Here is a 24,941-nt window from a genome sequence, read left to right on the forward strand (position 1 = left end):
TGGAAATCTTATAATGTCTTTGGAGAGGCTTTAAATAATTTTGTTTTTCTTAGCAATGTTATGCTCTATTTTGAGACATGGATTTTTTTTTTCTTCTAGTGTTTCTCTCCTGAGGCAAAGCCCAACACACCTGTCTTTTGTCCACTTCTCCAGCAAATTAGATTTGTCTCTGGGAATGTGTTTGTAACATACCAACCTACTGCAGACCAGCAGAGGGAGCTCCCATGTTGAATTTGTTTGTTAGCTATTTTTTCTCCCTTTCACAAAAACTATTTCTTGACGACCTTTGAGAGATTTCAATAAAAATTTTAATCAGAGCAAAAATGAACTCAAGTAGACTGCAGCGTTTTGTTTTCATGGTGATGCAATTTTGGAGCAAAGGTGTTACTCTCTGACTGAGGTTTTGGGAGAATTGGGCCTGTGACACCAAGTCTATTTTACATAGAAGGACTCAGAACGAGCTTCCTGGAGAGGCCAGGTCCTGGAGCCGAGGCCACACTGCTGCTGCTTGTCTCTGCCTGGGCCCCCGGAAGAGCCACCCAAGAGCTGCATGTTGGAAGCATCTCATCCACCAGGAGACCCCACTTCAGCAGGGATGCTGCATCTAGCTAGGGGAGCCCCTGTGAAACGTGTGGGTGCAGTGTGCAGTCTGCCCACCAGGATCCACAGGAAGGAAGACCAGGAGACACAGTGTCATTGAAAAGAAGTTGAGTCACATTTCTAGCTCTGCCCCGGCTTCAGCTGTGGTCTGGTACCCCTTCAGATTTCCCAGTCTAAAGTAAGGATACTTACTTGCCATCAGATCCCGTTTTTTAGAAATTATTGGATAAGGTAATAGGACTGAAAGCCTCAGTACTGACTTAATGTTTAGAGATCAAAGAGCGACCCTGTGCAGCAGACATCAGATTGCTAAGAAGATCGTTAACATTTTTAAAAGTGATCATCCAGTTTACTTTCAAGGTCATTGGTATTTGAAATGTGTTAATTAGGAGAGGGAGCTTTCATCTGTTGCTTCCAAAAAGCTTATACACTGAAGAGAGCACACAGCTATTCTGTCACCTCACATTCACACACTTCCGCCTCTTCAGTTTGAGCTCATGTTTTGCTTTCAGTCTTGTTGTGATGGGGCAGAGAGAAAGTCATTCAAGTATACTGTCCTTACCACATTCTTGAAACACAACACCATATACCCTGTACTTCAGGCAGAGTCACAATGTGGGGCTAGAAGCTTCTGTAGGTAAGTAGGACTGAGAGAGAAAGTCCTGGTTACCTGGTTCCTTTTCAGAGGCCTCATTTGTCCAGAGTAACAGCAGTTCTATCGGATTTCTAATAGGGCTGCTGTACAGCTTACCTGGACATAAACCAAAGGTTTTAAAATTATAACACAGACTGCCTGAGGACAAGGCATGCATGTCCCTTGGGATGGCCCTGTGACACACTGGAAAAATTTTAAAGGTTAAACCCAAAATAAATACAGAAGTGGACCATGGGAAGAGAGACATAGGCCAACCAGGAAGGGTGCCCACAGAGGAGTAGATGGGCCTGGGAATAGTGGGCGGACTACCTGAACTGCAGGGCTGTCCCCACCACCCCTGTATCTCAGCAGTTGCTCATCAGCAGGGTGGGACTTCTGAAAACTAGATTTTAAAAAAAGCAAATCGTATTAAGCATCTGCATCACTATGCCCTGTAGGAAATACTGAGGCAAAAGACACAAGGACTTCTGCTTTGGTGTCGGGTATGTTTTGAATACATAGAGTGTTGGGGGGTGTCTCAAGGGCAGTGCTGCGTATGGACCCCAGTGCGCATGGGCTCCTTAGGAGTCGCCCAGCAGCGAGACAGCTGCGGATCCCCTCCAGGCGCGTGGGAGGCTCACAAGGCAAGGACTCTGATGGTTTTGGCTTCCACCTCCTGTACAGTGGCCAGTGCTGTGAGGGTGGTTGGTCCCACAGGGAAACCTGTGAACAGAGCCATGTCTGGGGCCCCAGGGACATGGCTTCAACACCTCACCTGGCAGTCCTGCCTCCCAAAAGTAAGGCAGGAGTCCGGAGATTCCCAGTGCTTGCTTCTGTGAATCTCAGGTCACTTTAGCACTTGACCCCTGACCCCGGACTGCCTTGTCCTTGAGGCCTGGGCTTCCTAAGGTATTTACTGTCTGCTCCAGAGCTGTGGCTGTGGCTGTCCGGAAAACCACAGCTTTGAAGGACTGCAGAGCTTGCCTTTGGGGCTGTTCTGCCCAAGGCCTTCCATTGTTTTCAGACATAAATGAAATTGTTAATCCTCTGACATTTACCTTTCCCTCTCAACCTGCAGCTCTGTGAAGGTCAGACTGTGAGGAGAAGCCACCCCTTGAGCGCTCTGTCTCCTGATAGTGCCAGCCTGGCCTGGTTTCCTGTTTGGTGAGGCTTTCTAGGAGCACCTGGCTTAGCTCTCACAGGAGGAGGGGCGGACGGGGAGGCCAAGCCTCATGCTCACAGCGCCAGCCTCCTGTGAGAGTGGGCTGGGTCTCCTTTCCTTTCCTGGGGGCGATTTCTTTCTTTCTTTCTTTTTTTTTTTTTTTTTTTTTTTGAGGCAGAGTCTTGCTCTGTCGCCCAGGCTGGAGTGCAGTGGCGTGATCTCGGCTCACTGCAAGCTCCGCCTCCCGGGTTCACGCCATTCTCCTGCCTCAGCCTCCCAAGTAGCTGGGACTACAGGTGCCCGCCACCATGCCCGGCTAATTTTTTGTATTTTTAGTAGAGATGGGGTTTCACTGTGTTAGCCAGGATGGTCTCCATCTGCTGACCTTGTGATCCGCCCGCCTCGGTCTACCAAAGTGCTGGGATTATAAGCGTGAGCCACTGAGCCCGGCCAGCCTGGGGGCGATTTCTATGCCTGCCTCCTGATTCAGGGCATGTGCTCTGAGCTGCGCCTTTCAGGAGAGCTCTGCGGGGCTTCATTTCCTTTCTAAGCTCGTAGCAAGAATGTAGGGTGGAAAGGACAGGCTCTGGAACTCCCTGGCCAGACACGAGCTCGAGCTCTGCCATTTACATGCTGTGCAACCTCAATTGAGCAAGTTTCTTAACCTCTCTGGGCTTCAGGAAAAGGGCCAATAATCCTTCATGTAAACACTTAAGAGAGTGCCCGGCATATTAGAAGGGCTTCATGTTTGCTTTAAAGGTAGCCCTTCCCAGGGATCTTTGAAGGGGCACTTGAATTTTCAGTAAGGAGAAGGAAGCCCAGGACTAAGCCTAAGCTACCCACAAGGCCGTGACAGTTAAGACACAGGATGGCCAGCACATGTGGATGACACTAACGGGGGCTGCTAGAGACCTCACGGCTGGAGCCAAATGGAAGACTGGAAAGCATGAATGAATGACGGGAGTAAGATGAGGCATTGCAGTGAGAGCGCCACCCGCAGCACCGATTGACAGCACCTGCCCTGCTCCTGGCAGTGTGATCTCCACAGCTTATGCCAGCACTAGGAGAGCTTATCCAAAAGAGGGGCCTCCCCAAACCAGGCTGGACACGGCCACCGGAACACCCTTCTGACAGGAAATACATCCGGGGGGAGGGGGCTGGGCAGCTGAAATCACAGAGACGGAATGGCCCTTGCCCTCACGAGTTACTTTACACAAACCCACTGTCCCTGACCTTTCCAGCTGCAGCCTTATCTCACTTTGCTATCGGAGAAACTGGAGAAAGAATCACAGGTCACCCAGCCCATTCCTCCCTGGACTTTCTGGCACTTTCTTCCCACAGTCCTTCTGCTAGGATTCTCCTCAGCCTCATTTCCAGGCAATGGAGTTACATCTTGTACTTGGGGATATTGTTCTCTTCACAGTTCTGCCATGAAACCCGAGAATCCACCCCCGGCCAGGCAGATGCTCTCTCCCTGCCGACCCTCTCCACCTCTTCTGTCATTTGCAGTGAGAGAGACATCAGCATTTTGTCCTTCACCCCAGCTGGCCTCTTTAGAAGCAGTCCTCCAAAACCATCCATCCAGCGTGTTAGGGAGACGTGTTCTTTTGTCCAGAGCTGCTGCTACTGAGGCCCAGACCTCCATGTTGGGCAGTTTTAGGAGGAAATGCTGTTCAGAAGCCAGAGTCAGTCCCCTAGTATATGGCTGTGTGGCTTTGGCCAGGGTCACTCACCCCAAGGAGACTTCCGTAGAAATCACAGTATTATTCAGGATTGCCAGAACATCTCAACGTGGGCCGCCTCCTGACTGGGGGCAGCATTACTCCATTACTTACTCTCCATTTGGTACACTGTTTTCCAGGTTTCTAAGTGTGTTCCATGTTGTCCTTTGCGGGAGGTTAAACTCCCCAGATCCTGCGCGCCTTCTCCCCTGTCCTTATTAGTAGTAAGAGCCCAACCCTGAGTCCCAACAAGTCCCACCTGGAAGTGCCGTCTGCGCTCGGCTCTTCCCTGGGATTAACAACCGCGTGGCCCAACTGTCACAGTCGGGTGCTGCTGAGCGCCTGGCACCTAACTGGGACTCAGTTTTTTAAATCAAATCTGATTTTAATGACAGTTTCTACCTACTCTGCTAAATTTGAGATCCTAGGCAAGTTGGTTTTTAACTGCACGGAGCCTCAGTTTCCTCATCTATAAATGGGAAGAGTGAACATCTCCATGGGTTTATTTTGCAGAAAACAGTAAGATGTTTGGCTTAAAGTCATAGTTATGATTAAAATAGCTCTTCCAATGCCTTCTCTTTGTCAGGATTTGATCTGGCATGGCCCAGAGGCTCCTGAGCCCTCCCTGTAAGCTTGAGAAGCACTTAGGACACAGGGACTCCTGACCAGCACCCCGATAAGAGAAACCTAAGGGCCCGGGCTTTTTGCTTTGGTAAAGAAGAGAAGCACCAGAGCCAGGGCGAGAATGATCCGTGGCTGTGGCGTATACTGAGAGGAGGCTCTCTGGTTGGGTCAGCTGGCTGTGCACCCAAGGTTTTTTTCTTCTGTAGGCATAGGCACCCAGATGCCGTCCGGAAAGTATGTGAACTCTAACTGCTTTGGAAACAAAAGCAAGGCCGCAGAGAAACTTTGGAATTATAAAATGTAGCCTTCATAAAAGGGAAAAGTGAACTTTTCTGTGAAGAAAACCAGTTGTGACAGTAGGGGAAAAGGAAAATCAACTCCAAATGGAATCATGTTTTATTCAGGATTTGTGCTGCCGGTGGGGAAGGCCAGACCCAGCGACAGCATGGGAAAGTGGGACACCCCAACTTCAAGCTATGTGCGTTCTGCCACGAAGTTCTATGCGCTTCACTGAGCTCAGCTCCTGGGGACCTCTAATGGCCCTTGATAGCAAACATAGTTAAAAATTAACAGACTGACAGAATTAAATATGGATGACAAGCAACCACTGTGGACTTAATCTGACACAGGGTGTTACACGCCTGGGTGCCTTTAACCCAAGTGGCATCTCAAGTGAACTTCTGAGATGTCTGGGCACATTTCACATGCCTGTTTGGAAGCAGAGCCTAGCTTGTGCTTAGGACAGACAGAAAAAGAGTCTAAGAGCCCAGGAGAGAAAATTCTCCCTGGAGGCTTTTGTTTCATTAAACTCAGCTTTGATCGGGCTTACCAGGATGTACTCACAGTCCTAGGACCTTGTCCTTGTGGTCTAGACCTTGTCCCTGCCTGGGCTCGGACCTCAGTAGCACCTGCCATCGTGACTGGAAGATCCGGCAAGAGCACAAGGCCAGCGGGGAGCATGGCCTCCTCCAGCTAGGACTTTCTTGCTCACGTCTTTTCCAGCTGTTGGGGCAGGTGAGATGGCAGCCTTAACCAAGGACCATGTCATACAAATCTTGACATTCTGCCTAGATCATAGCGACTTAATTGCCCTAGGCAAGGAGTATTAGGTGCCAGATAGGTAGTGAAGAAGAATGCTGATGGAGTTTTCATGCCTGAGTCTGCCGAGAGAGAGTATAGGCTGCCAATTCTGGGGTGCGGGGAGAAGAGGAGCGGTTCCTTTACAAGGGGGCCTCATTCATGCAGCAGCGAAATTCCTAAAAAGTGTTCTTCCAGTTTTGGTGAGTGCTTTATTAGAAATGAAGGTGAGGGTTGCTATTTAAAAGAATCTTGCAATCAGCGCTGTAAGGAAGACAATCTTTTTGTATTGCACATCATCCCTTCAGCCTATTCGATGAGTTTGGAGTTTCTTGGACCAGGTTATGCTGGGCTTGGCAGCTTCTCTTCAGCCTGGCAGCCTCTGACAGAGCTTGCTATAATGGCCTAACGTGCTTTATTTGGTGATGCTACCCAAAAGTGGATTCTGAGGTCTGGAGCACGTGGGGCAGAGTTGACGGTAGGTAGTCACTGTGTGAGTGGTTCCCTGCAGTTGCTCAGTGTTGGGAACAAGCCCCACAGGGAACTTCAGGGCTCCATTCTAGGGAGAGTCATGGATACCTGCCTGAGAATATCCATGCCTTCAAAACATTAACCCATTAGTTTGAGATAACATTGTTGTCATTTACATAAAACAACTTGTTCAAGCTACTGTGGGTTTTGTTTTGTTTTGTCTTTCGTTGAGGAAGTCTCGCTCTGTCGCCAGGCTGGCATGCAGTGGCGCCATCTCAACTCACTGCAACCTCCGCCTCCCAGGTTCATGCAATCCTCCTGCCTCAGCCTCCTGAGTAGCTGGGACTGCAGGCATGCACCACCACGCCCAGCTAATTTTTTGTATTTTTAGTAGAGATGGGGTTTCACCGTATTAGCCAGGATGGTCTCTATCTCTTGACCTAATGATCCACCCGCCTCAGCCTCCCAAAGTGCTGGGATTACAGGCATGAGCTACCACACCCTGCCCAAGCTACTGTTATTAACTATTTTGTTCAAAGAGGGATAGCTGATTTCTGAATGTGGTGCAGGGGAAACCTGCATTCAGGTACAGCATCTGCACTAGTGAAGGTGAGAGAAAATCTTTAGCTGCTCCATGTACATGAGACATCAGAGCACTAGCCGGTTTGGTGGTCTGTCTTCCAGCTCGAAGCATGCAAATGGCACAGCCCAGCCTCTTAGATCCACCAAATGCTACCACTGGAAGGGGCCTTCCAGACCAGCATTTCTCAACATCCACAGGATTCACAGCTATTCCATAATCCAGAGATCCTGCAGTCAGATAAACTTGGGCAGCACAGGTCTAGATCAAGTCAAACAGGTTTCTTTATTTTGGAACTTCTCAGAGCCGTTACTGTGCCAACATGTATCAAGAAAGTGCTGAAGGGACCAAATTGTGCATTTCTCTCTAATGTCCTTGACATTAGAGCATTTCTAGACCAGTGTTCTTCCAGCCATACTTTTTGAAACCTTAATTAAGAGCAGCATCTCTCAGACTAGACCATGTGCCTGGTGATCACCTGGAGGGCTGGTTACAGTGTCATTTATTGGATGCTTCTCCCAGAGTTTTGGCATTTCTGACAAGTTCCCAGGTGATGCCGATGGTCCAGGAACCTGAGAACCACTGGTCTAGGCTTACCCCTTCATTCCCCAGAGAAGAAAACAGTCCAACCAGAGAGTATTTACTTTCAGTAGTGACTATTAATTGAGCCAGTCACCTGCTAAGCACTTCTCGTGACTCTTTCTAAAGGCAAGTATGATAGTGGGATTCAGCCCCTAGAAAGGGGATAGCGCAATGCAAATCATTACTGTAGAGTTTTACCCTGTGCCAGTCACTTACTACTGCAGAAGAGCTGGTGTACTTCAGGCAGGGCGTCCTCCCGAGACTAGTCAAGGTCTTCCTGTCCTTGGCATCAGTATTAGGAACATAAATTCTGTCTGTATTTAATCCTCTCTCATCTATAAATGGAAGGGGGTGGAAATTATTTTTATGGGTGGGTACCGCTTTCTCTAGCATTCCATTTGATTTTTACTCTGAGTTGCTTCTTTTTCTGGGTATCTTGATGCTCTCCTGTTGTCCAGTCTGTCACCATGCTAAGTGCTGGAGACGTACGGTGTTAGCCATGCAGGGGCACTGTATTTTCAGAGCGTTCCTGAAGAAGAGGGATGGTAGAATCCCAAACAGTGTGGCCCTGGGTAGTGAACTGTAACATAGTGATAACTTACCACTATTGTTAAGTTCTAGTGGAGAAGATTCCCAGGGTCGTCCATGTTGCCTTAGATGTCACAGGCCATGTGAAGTGCTTAGCGTGGTCTCTGACACAGACTAAATGTCAGTCAGTTTGGTTAAGTATATTGTGTTACAGTTTCTCACAGGGTCTTGAGAAGCCCCTGGAATTGTGTGCAAGGCTGTGAGTGTGCACATTTGAGAGAACTATGGGGGAAGAGAGAGGGGGTGTGTGTGTGTGTGTGTGTGTACATGTGCACACATACGTTTTCTGCACATGGCATGAAGAAATGTGAGGGGCCGCTGCCTTGCATGGAAGGCCAGCCCTTGTCACATTATTCTAATGAGGAGCCCTAAACTAGCCTGCTGAACTGTTTGGAGAGGACCTTGACGCAGGCAGTCTGGAGGGAACTGTAGGTTTCCCCGTTAAGAAGAATTATAAAGCAGCCCTTATGGGATGGGCAGGAGTGACCTGGGGCCAAAAGCCCAGCAGAACAAGCAGCCCGAATGGGGCTAAGAGAGAACCCTCTCCTCATTACCCCCACACAGTGATTAGCGCAGAGCAGCTTGTTCCACCCCCCCACCCCGGCCGGCTGCCCGAACTGTGCTGTGCACCATGAGCCCTGCCCCTCTGCCTGGCTGTGGTGTGGGAACCTGGACGAGCCGCTCAGACTTGGCCAGGGGGGCACTGCCCTCTGCTGGAAGCTGGGCACAGCGCAGCCTCTCAGGCTGGAAGAGGATGCGGTGAGAAGAACCCCCCCCACTTGGCAAGCACGTAGTGTCCTAGCCTGAGACTCAAGAGCAATGAATTCAGGGGTCTGTGTGTCCACCACCTGCCACCACATCCACTCTGAGGAGCAGCCACCTATTGCATCACTGGCGTCCTCACTCCTCAGCTGAGCACAGCCTCCCCTGGACCCCACAGCTCGGAACCCGCCTTCGTGTCACTCTGGAGTGCGCCTCGACCAGGCTGACGAGAGCCTGAAGACGGGCTGCACGCTCGTCCCCAACCCTGCAGGCACCTGTGCGAGTGAGAACATGATGGCTGTGTGCGAGAGCTGGTCAGAGAGGCTGGGGCAGGGCTTCCTTCTCGCAGTCACCTGCACCGAAAGCAGAACCATGCCATCCACTGTGCGGCTCTCCTACCCGGGCAGCCCTCCCCTTCCTGTGTCTCCTGTGAAACACCGTCATGTCTTGGCCTCGTCGGGGCTCAGCGCCCCAACCCACACCCAGGCCGCACCAGTCGCACCACTGCGCTCCACACTGACCCAGTGCACACAGACCCATCACCCTCTACTGTGTGTTTAGGTGTCCAGCCCCCCACCTGCCATGGGGGCTCTGTGTCCCCGCCCCGTCCTTTCCCACCTGTCTCAGGAAGGCAGCTCCAACTCTGCTCTTTGCTTAGTGAGCAAGTGGATTCAGATGCACCAGGCCATGAGCCGTGGGTAGGTATGAGTTCTTTCTTCTCCCCACCTCTGCCCCTCTCTCCTTCCCTGTACTCTTCTGTCCCCTTCCCCGCGCGCCCCTACCTCACCCCCATCTTCCCCACTATTGCCCTCCTTCTTTTGTTCTGAACACAGTTCTAATTTCCCAGAGGAGTGTTTTCTAGCCTCCCTGCACGGGAAAAGTTTCTGACCCTTGTCCCTGTAATTGCAATGAGTGTTGGGAGTGACCCCAGCCCTGCCTTAAATGAGCTTTGGTACCTGCTGGTGGCCCTGAGGACAGCAACTTTGCCTTTCCCTGATACTGGGGACCCTGCTCTAGCTGGTCATCTGATCTCTGGTCATATCTGGCATGGTCGCCAGAGGAGACCCAATGCACAGGCAGCCTGAGGGAGTCGTGGTGCAGGCACAAGCTCCAGTGTGTCCTAAGCCTGCGTTTCCTGACTCAGGCCAGGGAGGAAAGAACCGCTTGTGAGGAGGCCCATGGGGAGGAGGAGATTCCCAGGCCTTCTTGTGCTCAGACCAGGGGCAAGGTCGGGGTGCTGTGTCGGATTTCTCTGGGACCCAATTTCTAGACATCCCTGCTTTTAGAATCAAGTTAGGAGATCTCATGGGGCCTCATCCTGGATTCTGACCCCACTGGGCTCTGTGACCAAGGTCATTAAGAATCCCCAGACCTCAGTTGGTGCCCACACCTGTAAAACAAGGAGATGAGGCAGGAGCTTTCCACCAGTCCCTTCAGAGCCCTGCGTTGTGCAGCGCTGTCTCCCAGACCCCCCTGCACCTCCATTTCAGCCAGAATGGCTGTTGCTTCATCGTTAAGCTTTGGAGATCTCAGTTAGTCCTCTCTGCCACCCTGCGGGAGGGCATCGCCTCACCTGGCCCCGCAGGCCTCACCGTCTCCACTGCCAGCAGCACTTCTAGGCTGCTCATGGTGGCCATGGGGAGACCACGCCCCTCCATGTGAAAGGAAGAGCACTGGGAGGCGGGCATCTCTTGCCTGTGTCCAAAACTAACATGGCCAGTGATGGATGCCGTTAAAGACAAACTGCGCTTGCCCTTTTGGGTGTTTTTTGTTTTGTTTTGTTTTTGTTTCTTTGTTTTGAGATTGAGTTTCATTTATTGCCCAGACTGGAGTGCAATGGCGCAATCTCAGCTTACCGCAACCTCCGCCCTCCTGGTTCAAGCGATTCTCCTGCCTCAGCCTCCCAAGTAGCTGAGATTACAGGCATGCATCCCCACGCCCAGCTAATTTTGTATTTTTAGTAGAGATGAGGTTTCTCCATGTTGGTCAGGCTGGTCTTGAACTCCTAACCTCAGGTGACCCGCCTGCCTTGACCTCCCAAAGTGCTAGCATTACAGGCATGAGCCACCGCACCTTTTTTTTTTTTTTTTTTTTTTCATGTTTTCCTTGGCATAGGACCTGGAATATGCTGCCAGGTGGACAAAGTGTTGCCCAATGCATCTGTGTTTACGGCTGGCCTTCCACTTTAGAAAGCTAATGGAAGAGAAAGGGCTGCTGGTCCCAGCTGGGAGGCTCCTTGCTAAAGGCTGTAGGCCTATCCCCTCAGCAGGGTGAACAGAGGGCCTGGGGTACCAGACACCCACAGTGCCAAGAAGCTGGAACCCTTTTTCTAAAAGAACAGGAACAGAATCGCAAAGAAGTCCTGGCCAGGCCACTGGTGTGGATGGGGTCATGAACTGCCCCTTCCTTACCAAAGCAGCTATGTTTCCACACTCTGCTTAGAAAGCCATTAGATAGCCTTTCACCAGCCTAGGCCTGGGAAAAGAAATTCGCTGTGCTGGATCTTAGCCTCAAAATGGCTGCTAACCTTTAAAAGGAGGATGAGAGCAGAGGAGTTGGTGGAACCTCGGGCACTTCTCGAGCTGGGTGCTTTCCTCAGAGAGCTTGCCCGTGTGTTCATAAGGGTGTGTGGAACGCCTCTCAGGACACTGCTCTGATGCTTTTCAGCCCCTTGGGGAAGAGGCCTCACAGGCTAGTGTGAGTGGGTACCATCTTGGAACAGTAGGGAAGGGGTAGCCAAGCAGGACCCTCTGTGAGAATGGGGATATGCTGGGGAGCCCTGGCTCACGGCCTTCTCCCCACATGTCTTTTCAGATGCGCTGGCTCCCTCCCTCCGAGGCTACTTCTCAGGGCTGGAAGTCCCGTCAGTTCTGCTGAATACTATGTAAGTACTCACTTTCCTATGGAATATGCGAAGCCCCTAGTATGCATCTGTACGTGGTGGGTGCACCATGAACACAGCTCTCCTCCTTTCTCTGCACCCACACCTTATGCACCTCCTTTGATCGTCCATCTTTGTTAAACTCACTTGGACTACATAGCAGTGCATCTTTTCTGAGAGGAAGTTTTCACCTAGGTATGGGTGCTAGTCTGTTTGAGTCTAACTTAGGAAACCAGTACCTGGCCTCCCCACTTACAAATAAGCAGTCAGTGCTAGTTTCTGTAGAACAGCTGTCAGAACATTTTATTACCTAATTGTAGTTCACCTGCTGCCAGCATTAAACCAAAACCTTAAGTTGCAGGAATAGTCATCCACTAATTTACACAGTAGTTGATTATGGGAGATTTATTAGAATGAGTTTCCCTGCATACATCATATCCAAAGTACTAATCATTATAAAATACCTCATTTTCCTACCAAAGGTGCAGTGCACAGTTCCAGCAGGCTTTAAGGTTTTCATCATGAAGGAAGCACTACCCTAAATGGGTATTTTTGGCCATTTTAGGCCTAACTTTGCTTCAGAGAACTACCAAATGCCTTTTCTCCATTTCTACAAAATACCAAATGCCTTCTGTAATTCCGAAATTCTGAATTTCTGTTAAGTACAAGGCACTGTTCTTCTAAACTCTAATTTAGTATGTGAATTTGGAGAGTCTACTTAGAGTTAAGCTTTTAGAATGTTTTAGTTCCACCATCAGTCTTCTCTTGGTTTACACAGTTCCTTCATGAACAGGAAGAAAAATGACAAGAGGGAGGGGCCTGATCCTCATCCTGTTAGAAGTGCTGAAGAGGTCATGGCAAACCTGTGCACCTGACTTTACAATAGTGTCATGGGCCTTTCCTTGGAGACTTCTATTCTAAGATAAAAATACTTCCAAACTAAACTAGTGTTCTTTTCTTTTTCTACCATTAATACTGAGTCCATGTGCTTTTGTTAGATCATTTGAAGCCATTTAGATAGACTCTTCTGGAGAGGCATTCTATGGAAAGAACAGGCCCCTGGTCGACTTAATGGAGAAATGTTTCAGACCTCTCACAAGAAAAAGACACTAGAGCTGGCCTCGCGCAGGTCAGTGCCCTGTCAGTGAAGAAGAAAGAGAGCATTGAATAAGATTTTTAAAGAGTGCTAGGGTTTATTGGACACAGGTAAGTTGCCCTGTTGACCTGAAGTCTCGGTTGGTGGGTCAGGTCACCTTCAAGATCTGGGAGGACTGCTGAGTGTGGACTTCATGTTTGAAGTTCTCATCACGCAGGAGGGCCGGCCCTTTTGGATGAGCTCAGGTCCGAGTCAGAAGACCCATTCTCTGTTCGCAAAGGAGAGGTCTCAAAAGACCATAGAGAGATGAGTAATGGGCATGAGAGTATCAGAAGCCCACAGACGATTCTCAGAGCAGCCAGTCATAGCCCAGCAGCCACCTGGCCATTCACGGCTCTTTCTCTGATGGCAGGGATAGGCAAGTTGAGAGAGAGCGCTCTGTAATTTAGGACATCAGCATCAGTAAGCTAAAATTGTATCTACTCTTCCTGTAACCCAATGTATTTCATATTTTAACCCAAATACTTCATATTCGAGTGTGGCAAATAATAATAGTCCTCAGGGGCGATCGCAGGTGAAGGACACAAATCCTTCCAAGGTCAGTGAAACAAATTTCTTTACCCAAAGATTCCCAGAGCCTTTATTACCATATGAACATCATGAATATTTAAGAGGAGGGGGCTCTGGTACACAGTGTTCCTCAAGCTTACTTGAAACCAGGTCATCCTTTTTTCACAGAATCTTAGGAGACTAATGTTTCATGCTTGGGGGAACCATATCCTAACCTCTTAGCCAGAAACGAAACCAGAGGCTCCCATATATAGAGATCCTTGGATGAGTAATCATGTGTGATACTGCTCATTAATCTGTGATATTTAAAAACCCAGACAATGTAGTAGCTTTTTTTCTTGTACTACTTTTGTCCCTTATTCTGAAATTAAATGTCGTGTGTGTGTGCGCATAAGTACCCTTTTTAAATGGTAGTGTTAGGAAGTGGTAATTGTCTCTTAAATGTCCTTTATTAGTTAACAATTCATGATAGATAAAATGTTCTTTTAAAATGTTTATTTTGTGAATTCTAAAAGTTTGCTTTTTAAGAGAGATTTTTTTGCTCCAGGGAATACCATTTTTTAAGCTATAAGACCATATTTGAGATACAGTCTAGGGTCTATGAAGTCCAGAATTTCCTAAGTCCATGTTTCATCTTCGTATGCCCATAATTAACTTTTAAATGCAGATCCTAAAGCCTTACTTAACTGGTTGCATAGGAACCTCCCCATTACCATGGTGCCCAGCACTGCCTTACAACTCTAGATGGCACTGAATGGACCCTGCTGTGAGCACCTCCCTATTCCATGACAGTATGTTGAGTTCTCCATTGTCAGAGGCTGGTAGGGTGTTCAGCTAGAGGTGTCTAGGATGAGGTAACTGGAAATTCCGAAGCACACGAGAGAGGGCATGGCTTGAAACATTGACCTGGCCCTCAGCATAAACTGACCGTTGAGGAAGTTCATGAAACTGGAAGAGAGGCCCCTTGCCAAGCATATCTGAGAGCCAAGAGTCAGCAGAGAAAGAGCAGCCCCCAGAGAGTGGAGAGGGAGCTGGAGGAGCAGAGGGCGCCGGCCACTTCTGTCAGTCAGATGCTTTAGGAAAGTCAAGCATAGTGAGAGAAGACCTTCAACTTGGCAAATTTCAGTTGGTAGAAAAGTTGGCAAAGGATGTTGGCCTGGGACCTAAGGAAGGGCTTTTTTCCGCTTAAGAATTTATGTAGGCCACAGAGAAGACATCCATTGTGAAGCAGTTGCGTGGGTTCCAGTGACAGAGATCCTGGGTTTCATTTGTATCTGCTCACCTAATTTTTTTTCCAAATCATTTCTCACAGACCCTTCAGCAATGGCTACTAGAAGGATGAACAATTGCCCTCCTTTGGAAGTACGGCTTATAAGAGCCCTGTAAGATCCGAGTAAGAATATGTAATGGACCAGGCGCAGTGCCTCACGCCTGTCATCCCAGCACTTTGGGAGGCTGAGGCAGGCGGATCACTTAATGCCAGAAGTTTGAGACCAGCCCAGCCAACATGGTGAAACCCTGTCTCTACTAAAAATATACCACAGCCAGGCATGGTGGTGGGCGCCTGTAATCCCAGCTACTAGGGAGGCTGAGGCAGGAGAATCGCTTGAACCCGGGAGGCAGAGGTTGCAGTGAGCCAAGATCACGCCACTGTACTCTGGCCTGGGCGACAGAGCAAGACTGTCTCAAAAAAAAAAAAAGAATATGTAATATCTCCCGTGGATAAATCATTTGTTCTGAGCTAAGCTTGGGCCATGAGCCAGACTCCTTCCTCGGAGCCTGTGGGGAGCAGGTGAGGAAGGAGTATGGATAATGGTGCCCGTTACTCCTGCACGCGGGGGAGTCTAGTTTCCCAGCCCATCTAAAGTTAGACTAGCTCAGTGCGGATCTATTATTTCAGCTCCTTCTAGTCTCTTGGATCAAGTCCTTTCCAAGATGGCCCATAATCCAAGCTGTGTAATCTTAGGCAAATGTAAATTAGAATTGGAAACAGTGGTGCTGATGAGCTAATATAAACATTTTTAAACCAGAACAAGTCTGTCAAAAAGGCCAAATGAAAGGCGCATACCATTCATTGGCAGAGGCCCACATGGCTCTCTCCGTTCGGCGGAGAGGGCTTCCTTCCCCAGCTCGCTTTCCCAGCACGGAAAGAACAGAAGACGAGCAGGAGTGATGCTGTCCTTCCAAATCCTCAAAGGCCAGCACTCCCAGAGGTCCTTCAAGGATTTTTCATTTATCTACTTAGACTTCTTAGTGCTAAAGAGAAATCAGTGACTAGACTAGATATGTAAATAAGCACTTTATTCTCTAGACAAACATTTGTTGTGTCTGCTATGTCCCAGATACGAAAATGAAAAAACAGGCCTGTGCCCCTCAGGAGCTTAAGTTCTAATGGCAGAGAACTGTGGACACATGTACAGGAGAGGGAGTTACTGCTCACGATGCTGCAAGACCAGCCTGCTGTGAGGAGAGCCAAGCTGAGGGCATGCACAGGCCATGTGCATGCTGTTGCTGTGGCACAAGCAAGGCCATCAGGAGAGGGGTGGTCAGAGGGGGACAGGGTGTTACTGGTGTTTTAATTTGCTCCGCCTCTTGCTGATGGATGGTGTTGAGTCTGGCCACAGGCTGTGTCTGCATCACTAGAGTTTTGCTGATGGTCCAGCCATGTGCCAGAGAGCCCAGAATACAGAATCACGATTGAAAATTGTCAGTTTCCCAGATACACTGAGAACAGGAGAGCATGAGCAACGTTGCTGTCCTTACATGCAGTGAGAGTGAGGCAGCTTTCCTTGATGGATATTCAAATAGAGTTGAACTGTTCGTGAAAGGGAAGAACCAGCATTTGGGAGCCAAGTGGGGTGTAGGGGAACGTCTTCTTTCAGGACTCTTGAAATTTTCCTGGCCATGGACCGGGACCAGAGCCCAGAAATTATAAGCACATGTAGTTACAGCCTCCCCAGATTGGAGAAGGAAATGGCAAGAGAGAACATGGTGGAATTTGGAGCTATTTTTCCCTTCTCTTCTGTTTTGGGTGGAACGGCCTCACCCGTCTTTGGCTGTGAGCTTGAGTCATCCTCAGTAGAGTCCCAGGTGCTGGTGCCCAGGTGGAGCTTAGAGCTTAACAAGGAGAAAAGGTACTGGGGCTCCAGAGGCCCAGACAGCTGCGGTGGCTCCTGCTGTCACCCTGGCCTCCCCTTAGAAGAAAGCCACCTGTCCATGTCACGCTATCACACTGCGGTGCACCCAGCAACCAGTATGAGGCTGTGAGGTCTGCACATCACACCTAAGGCTACTAACGCCATAACTGTCCGTCATACTTAAGGCTAATACGGTGAGCAGCTGCAGCGTCTTGGGGAGGAGATGGGTAATAAGTAATCAAATAGACATAATAATTTGGGTGGTGATAGTATTCAGGGAATAAATAATAAGGCCAGGTAAGCAGCTCAGTCTTGTGGTGGGGCCGGCACTTCTGGTGCCCTCTGCTTCAAGTTAGCAGAGCAGTCAGGGTCCGCCTGAGAAGGTAACATCTCAGCAAAGACCTAGAACTTCACCAGCTTTATATGGGGTTTCTTTCTCAGAACACATTCCACTTTAGTGAGGCTTGGAAAATATTTAACTCCTGTAATCTTAAAGTAAATGGACTGGAAATGCAGCAGGCTTGGCTCCCATGTGGCACTAAGGAATCACTGGGAGAGCGCACAGGGCCCTCCTCAGAGACCTTTCTCTATTTTCCCAGTGAGGAGACGCAAGCCTGGTTCTGCAATTCTTTCCAGCTCTGGAGTCTGTTATGGTTCCCATCTGAGCTCTAAAGGTAGGGGTGGGCCTGAAGACCCTCCACGCTGCCAGTCCTGTGGACGCGGTGGGTGCCCCTCTAGCCACCACTGTCCTCCGGACTGTGCCACATCACAAGCACTTACCGAGCTCCTCTACAAACCACGTGACAACCAAATGCAGTGAAAACTGCTGCTCCCCAACCTGCTCCTGCCCATTGTGTTTTCTGTGGATCTGTCTGGAGTCCTTGGAGACTCCTGAGCATGTGCACCGGCAGAGCTGCCTGACTCTTCCCTGGAAGTTCAAAGAGGGTAGCCACGTGTTCAGACCGGGCCATGGGGTCTGGGGGCTCCACGGGCTCCATGACTCCTGAGAGCAATTCCTGGCCGGACTCTGGCTCATGTTACTGCCCACCCCCCACCCAGGTAACCCCAGGGGTGCAGACAACTGTTGTTGAGGTCCCAGGGGCGGGTTGTCCCCTATGCTCCTGGGGACATGGAGGAGAGGGAGGGTCCCAGGATCCCAGTACTTGTATGAGTCGCACTGATTAGCTGAAGCCCAGAGGCTTCTTAATCACCCTAAAAATGCAGCCTCCCGGGAAGTGTGGCCTGGCTCTGCAGCTCTGGGTGGCTCGTGCTCTCTCTCCTGTGTGGAGGGGGCCTGGAGAGGTTGGGTGAGCTGATAGGTTTCATGTGCAAAGATGATTATTTTCCTGTTCTCAAATAACCCAACTTTTGCTAGGAAACTAGAATCATCTAATGTTGTATAGTGAAGTTCTGGGGAAGATGTTTTCTTCCTTAAATCTGAGGAGAGAGATGTCCTAGGAAGGTAGTCTTCAGGCTCACTCTTGATTCCAGAGCTGGGTTTCAGCACACGCAGTCCCCTTTCCCTGAAGAGTCCTGGTGGGGCCACTCGGAGGTGCCAGCTGAGCCAGTGCCACCTTTCTGGGGAACCCGGAGAGTCCGCAGCAGTACGTTATGCACTCCAGTTCTCAAAGCCTCGCATACTGGACATGGCCGGCCTGCAGGGAGGGAGATCTGAGAAATGTTAGTGGGAAATAGGACCACTGGTGTCCACATGCAGGGAGTTGGGCTTCCTTCCCTGGCACCGGAATCCTTGCTGTAACCAGCCGGCTCAGGGGCAGCCATGCCTGCAGGGGGAATATTAGAAACTGATTCTTTGCTAGGTCTTTGCACCTTCGTATTTCAAAATTCTCAGACCCTAGAGTAGAGTACAAGTAGCCAGATATGTTCACAAATGTGCATCCTTTTAGTTTTTGTTTTCCAGGAAGTGCTTGGAGCAAAGTTTAGTCCTTGGTGCCTGTGACAGACAGGGATTTCCTATGGCCTTGGGCTGACCAAAGCTGCTGTGTTTCGAAGCAGCTCCTGGAGGTGGTTGTTTCTGCATCTTGCTGTGTGGGGCCTCAGGTCCCATGCCTTTCCTCTGCAGGGCCTTTGCACAGTCCTCCGGGTCTAGGCCACAGCCCTTGGGATGCAACCACAGGGACGTGGTGTAGAGTCCTGCTTGCTGGGCCTGCAGCCTCCTAGTGTGCCCTCAGCGAAGAGTTCACATGCTTTTCTTGGAATGTCCTTCCTCGCTGGCCCCCAGGAGCCTCCTCTTACTTGCTCCGCCAAGTCCTCAGTGCGTTTTCCTGGCTGAGAGCTTTTCATGTCGCATATCCAAGGCCATTCTGCAGCAGCCTCTCGTCCTCAGATCAGCAGCAGAGGCCTTTGATCTCTTTCAGCGTTGCCTCTCTTGGCTCTCTGCCCTCAGAACAGGCCGGTCTTCAAGACCGAGGCAGCCCCCGCAGGAGGCAGCCCCAGGTGGAGGTTACTGTGCACCGTTAACGGGTGATCTTTCTCCATCCCAGGTCCCAGGTGTGTGATGGCGGCTGCAATCTGTCTTGTGGGTATTAATGCAATCTTCAGTGGTGGCTACTGTTCTCTAGCTGTTCTACAAAACTGGAGCATGCTGGTGAGTAACAGAGTCAGGGCTGAACAAGCCCTCAGGGGCGGCATGGCGAACACGTGGGAACTGCAGGCCTCTGGGGGTGGGGTCTGGCATTCCAGGTGCTCCTGCCCCTCCACCCCAGGTGATTCTGCCCGGAGCTCTTTAACATCTGCTCCAACACGGCCTGCCAGGGAAGGTCATCCCAGGACAGCAACTGATACATTTTTAAAGCGCATCACCCCAGTATTTGGTGCTCACCATGTCCTCCTTAGATAAGACTGGCACCATGAACATCTGGCTGTCCAGCAGCACCTGCAGTGAGGGATTCCGCCTAGGGAAATGTTACTGAAACGAAGCTTTTCCCTTTAAGCGTCGCCTTTTTTGGGGGGAAATTATTTTGTTGGAAATCTGTTTCAGATGTAATGTGTGTATCCCCCCATCTTATTAATCCAGTTATACTGCATATGATCAGCCATTTGATGACTTTGGGGACACAGGATAATTACCTTGGAGCATGACTGAATCAGAATTCACAATGAATTTCTCTAGACTGTGGACCTCTTAGTAGTTCATAGTTTTGGTGATCTGTCTTTTCAGTCGGTATCACCTGTCACTCCTCAGTTCGTTAGCTACTAGCAGGAAATGTAGTCTAAAAAAAATCCTCCTTGTAGCATCCCCAGAGGTGACCTTACTGCTGGGTCTCTGGAAAGCCTGGCTTAGAGCGGCAGGAACGCCAGGGGCGAGTCTATGGTGGTTTATGTCTCAGCCTAAATAAAGTGGCAGGCTCCATCCCTCTGAGGGGCCTATGAAAAAAGGTGAGTCTGAAAGGAACAAGGTTCCTGCTACAGACAGAGAACCGAGCAGTTCTGGCCAAGGATGTGGGGCTGCATTTGAGGGGCTTAAGTCACTTCATACTCCAACGATACCTCTCAGTGCCGACCCAGGAGCAGGCCTTAGGTGTGTGCCACACTGGGCGACCCGCCTCCCACCACCCCAGGGAGCTTTCCCACAGCAAGCCGGACCCTGCACTTTGGGCATTTTTCCTGGGGTGCCTGTTTCTTGCACTAACCCAAGCTTTTTTCACATCACATAGGGCAGCTGGGTCTATCCCAGTAGGTCCACGGCCTTCTAGCTTTTCCTTTTGTCAAGGCTCTTAATAGTCATCACTCACTCAAACTTTTTTAAAAGACATGATTTTGTTCTTCCTCCTGGGGATATTTAAAAACCAATTAAGCCACTTGCACATTTTTTTCCACTTATGCAATTTTTGAATGCTGGTTAGACATCATGATTTTTAAATGCAGCAAGTCAACCAAAGTATCAACAATGCAAGGAGCAGGAGTTTTCCTGGTAGGCCACGGAAGGGCCTAGTGGTGGGAGACAGAAAAGAGGGGACAGGTCTGGGTCACGGTCCTGGGGGCAGCTGAGGGTCAGGTTGCAAATGCCCCAGATGTGCCTGAGAGAGCGGCAGCAGCCAGCATGAAGGGGAGCAGTGGCGTTCTCAGCACCAGTGTGTTAAGGTGGGGCTCACAATTTCTTGGGGGACTTCCCTGGGTTACAGCGGCAAGTTTGGAGGGGGCTTTTCTCTTCCCAAATCTGAGGTCAGACGACAGTGCTTATGTGACCTACCCTTTGAGGGCAGAGATGGGCTGTTCTCCATTGGAGTTCCAGACTGCAGAAGACCATGCCCCTAGAGGCTCCAGAGACCGTGAACTTTTTCGATGACACATTTGAAAATCTCTTTATTACAAATTAATATCAGTACCTGATTTTTTGAAGATGAAGCTGACAGATATTAAATGAAAACTGAAGCACTCTTAATTAGGAACCTTTGCCACATGATGGCCCATGTTTATTTGGAGTTGGGGGGAGAACATGCCTTATCTGACTTGGTAACTAGGAAGCCTTAGAAACTCTTGGGGAAGGAATCCTCAGGAATTAGGTCAAGGAGCTGCAGATGGATCAAGGGAGGCTTTCCTCTGGGAGAAAAATCTCCCAAGGCATTGGACCGAGACCCTGACTGGGTGCGAAGAGACCGCAGAGTGAGGGGCAGGCAGCGGGCATCCTGACCCCAGGCCCATCTGTCCCCGCGTTCCACTAAAGACCCGAAATGCAGTGTTTTAGAATTGTGTAATATTCCTTAAGAGACCAGGAGACATCCTCCAGTGTCTTCAAACTGGGACTGTTCCCACTTACCTGAGATAAGGAGATTTGTTCCGTCTTGACGTCCCATCAGCTGTTATGTCATAGTCGGCCCCTTCCAGGAAGGCCCCGCGAGGAGAACCTGCTCCTAATCAGAGCCTTATGCGTTCCCAACCCTGACCCCGCCATCCCTCCATGGGGCTGTGTTCCCAGATGTCTTTGGATTCTGTTTAAAATGTCCTTGTTAAGACATTCCAAGGTTTGAACTCCGCTCCTAGCTAAACCTCCTCCTTGTTTACAGGGACTGAAATAGCCACATTTTGACCTTCTGTTCAGTCTGGGATCATCTGTGGTAGTGTGACTACATTCCTTTCCCATGCAAGGATCCCATTTACATGGCAGTTATGGAAGGCCCAGAAAACCAGACTTGCTCCCGCCCTCTTCCTATGTTCCTTCTCCCTTCAGATTAGCCCTCCTAGGCAGCCATTCCGCCTGCTTAGGGGCTGAGGCATTGGAAAGCTGCGTGGGTCATTACCCAGGAAAGCTGGAGCCACCATATCCCCCTCATCAGGGCCGCAGCTACCCATGGAGGCTCAGGGTGCCCCTGGGCTGGTGTGCAGAACCCAAAGTGGGTCACCTGGCCTGCTCCCAGGCCAGACGTCATCAACCCCGGGGGCCCATGTCTCAGTGCCACATGCCATAAATGACCCACCACTCCTGTTTTTTGTGTCCTACAGTCTAAAAGTGTTTGAATGGAGGGTTTGCATTTGGGCCACCTGCAAGTGACTGTGTCTGGGGTTTGAGGAGAAGGAAAAGGTCTCTCTCAGGAAAATAATGCAGGATCATCCCTGTCGAAGCTAAAGTGGCCTGGTCAGTGAGAACCCCTGTGAGGAGCACAGAGGAGGAAGCCCTTAAGTTCTCCAGAGGCATGAGTTCTGAAAGACAGTGGGGCCTGTATGTGCTGAGGGGACTAGAACAGGAGAGGAAGTAAGAACAGGCACGGCACGCTCTTGCTGAAAGTAGACTGCAGCCAGGCTTTTGAAGGCCTTGAAGGATGTATTAGGGATTTGGAAGCCACTGGAAAGATGAGCACGGGTGGAGAGTGATTTAAGGATGTTGTTGTCATGCTGCCCGAAGCAAAGTGGATGAAGATTCGAGGTAGAAGCACACATCTGCACAGGTGGCCCTAAGATAGTGATGGTGGAGTGGAAGGAGCAGATGAGCCAAGAGGACAGGAGATGAGGTCGGTGTAAAGGGGAGGGACAGGCCAGGGGTGCACAGGGATGAGTCTGAATTTGGCTGCCTTGAGGGCTGTCTACAGTAAGCATACTTAAGCGGATGTGCTAGAACTAATGTCATTATTTATTTGCCACAACCTAAAGAGACAGGCAAGTATTAGTCTCCCGTCACAGAGAAGGTCCGGGGTATCCAGGGCCCGCTGTGGAAAGCTCTGCCTGGCTTGCCCCTGCTCCCCCGGCCGTTACCTGCTACCCACTCATGCTGTCATTCAAAAACTGGGCAGTGAAAAGTCACAGGTCAGATACAAATTGGACAGATTTGATTTGTATAGAAAGGAACATTTACAAGCTCATCCCATACGCTATGTTTCAGTGGTCACCTAAATATTCTCATTTCAGGACTTTTTAAAACACATTTTCCCAAATCTAACTTGGGACATTTAAATAGGTTATCAGTAATTATCTGTTTTTCTTTATGGCCTCTTCCCGCACACAAATAAGCATCTCCCTGTACAAAACTCTAGTGTGTGCTGAGCTGATTGATTGCCTTCTGCATACACCTTTTCTACAACTTCTCAAACGTGTGTGACATGCTGGTAAGATGGCAGGAAAAGGAGTGACCAAATAATACAATATAGCTGAGATGTGTTTCAAGAAAACCTCTGGGCCAGGGTAGGGGTCTGTGAGTGGGAGCCAAGGACTTGCCCCATGTTTCTAATCAAGGTGAGACCACTGACACGTGTGGTCAGCAAAATCCGCACACTGTCATCTAACCCATCCATTCTCCCATCCACAGCATCTCCAGGACGAAGCCATCGCAACTAGGGAGGGGTTGACACCTGCTCTCCTAACATGTTTTCTTTCTGTTTCAGGCTTGAAAAAACCTTGCCCAGTTTTGATCCCTTCAAGACTTTGTCACAGCCTCTATCACACATCTGTTTTTCTCGAAGAAAAAAATATAATAAAAATGTTTTACTCTTTTACACTGTATAATTGTAAGAAATAGCGTGTTATTTGTGAATGCATGGTCTGAAATGTCTGTACAGTTTGGAGATATTTTCAAACGAAACGTAAGAGAAGTCAACAATAAAACAAAGAAAAGTTAGTATTTTTATACCAAACATTTTAAGTATGCTGGGATGGACGATCTTAACACTGGTTTGGATCAGTTTTTGTTCTTGACTTTTGAATGCTTGTAATTAAAAATATCTATTTTTTTCCTCTGAAGTAAGTTGCATGTTTGAGGCATGTTTCCAAATATTATCAAAATTTCCTGAATTGTATTGTGAATATATAGAAATTTGTGCCTGGCCAGAGTCCAGGGTAAATTTAGTAGCGTGGTGTTAGATGTTAGAAACAGAACTGTTATTTGCAGTGTTAGGTCTAGGATCCCAGTTCTAGTAGAACAGCCCTGCAAGACAATCAACCAGAAGCCTCCAGGAGCTTCTACCTATGGCTTATTCACAACTGGGCAAGAAAACATCGTTGGTAAGAACTGCTGGGTGTGCCCTGAGAAAGCCCTGGCAGCTCCAGCTGTGACTATATCAACTGTGTGCCAAGTGTGAGTTTGTGCAGTTTTATGTTTCCACTCTCCTGTATGTGTAGGCACTCGATGCCTAACCTACCTTCCACAAGCCAGCCCCGCATCCCTGCTCCCCCAGTGGAAGTGCAGAGCCCGCCTCACTGGTAAGGGAAAACCTTGGCTTGGGAGGCCAGCCCTGGCCCATAAAGGGGTTGGCTGTGTCCAACCCACTTGGCTGCAGTGGGCAGCTCATGTCTCTATCTCCAAAGTGATGTTTGCAAAACATCGGCTGAACTGAGCTGGTGTTCCCAACTCTTGGCAGCACTGGGCCAAACTGACCACATACCATGAGCTCCCAAATGGCGTGTGCTCACTGTGAGACGACCTGCCACACCGCACAGGAGACGGAGGCTGTGGGCATTTGGAACCAGTTCTATTCAGACTTCGTCAAAGCCAAAGTCAGTCTGGTGTTGTCAGTTGACACATCTCCAGAGTTCATGACAGCTCAACCTCTCCCCTTGTACAGAAGCCATTTGTAAAACCACACTGACCTAAATTCAGCTGCCAAACACAATCACAGTCTTTCCTATTGATCTGCTCGGCTTATGTTGAAAATTTCAATGTCATGATTACCTGGTTGGTTTGGGTTTTTGTTTTGTTATTTTCCATTAGAAATATAAAGATGTCACGAAGCTTTTAAAGGTCAACACAAAAAACCAAGGCCAGGAGTGAGGGGCTCTTTCTTACCATAAATAAGGGGAAAGGGCAGTTAGCTCGAGGACTTGTGATGGATCCACTTTGGTGTTCAAGGACCTGCCTATGCCCTCAGTGCCAATTGGCTCTTGGTGAGATGCCTGTACTCCTCTCTAAGGAAAACAGCCACTTCTGCAGTCTATTATGCTTTTATAACTGTTTAAAGGTACTTTTCTATTGTCATTTTTAAAAAATAAAGTGCTTATTCCAGCTGTCA

The 24,941-nt window shown here is 49.3% G+C and overlaps 1 protein-coding gene across 7 annotated transcripts in view; it reads left to right on the forward strand.

The window, feature by feature from the left end:
* Positions 1–24,941, forward strand: part of RBPMS (RNA binding protein, mRNA processing factor) — a 185,899-nt gene extending 160,958 nt beyond the window's left edge. For 2 of the 7 annotated variants that reach the window (XM_054497942.2, XM_063668606.1), the window contains one exon: positions 100–328. In XM_054497942.2, the coding sequence (XP_054353917.1) occupies positions 100–231 (132 nt within the window). In that variant the 3' untranslated portion in view covers positions 232–328. Of the gene's footprint in view, positions 1–99; positions 329–2,312; positions 2,516–11,615; positions 11,686–18,989; positions 19,098–23,321 lie in introns of those variants that run through there. The other 5 variants (XR_010127163.1, XM_054497944.2, XM_054497943.2 and 2 more) reach the window with 5 other exon arrangements.

The sequence above is a fragment of the Pongo pygmaeus genome, chromosome 7 (genome assembly GCF_028885625.2).
Source record: "Pongo pygmaeus isolate AG05252 chromosome 7, NHGRI_mPonPyg2-v2.0_pri, whole genome shotgun sequence".
NCBI classification, from domain to species: domain Eukaryota; kingdom Metazoa; phylum Chordata; class Mammalia; order Primates; family Hominidae; genus Pongo; species Pongo pygmaeus.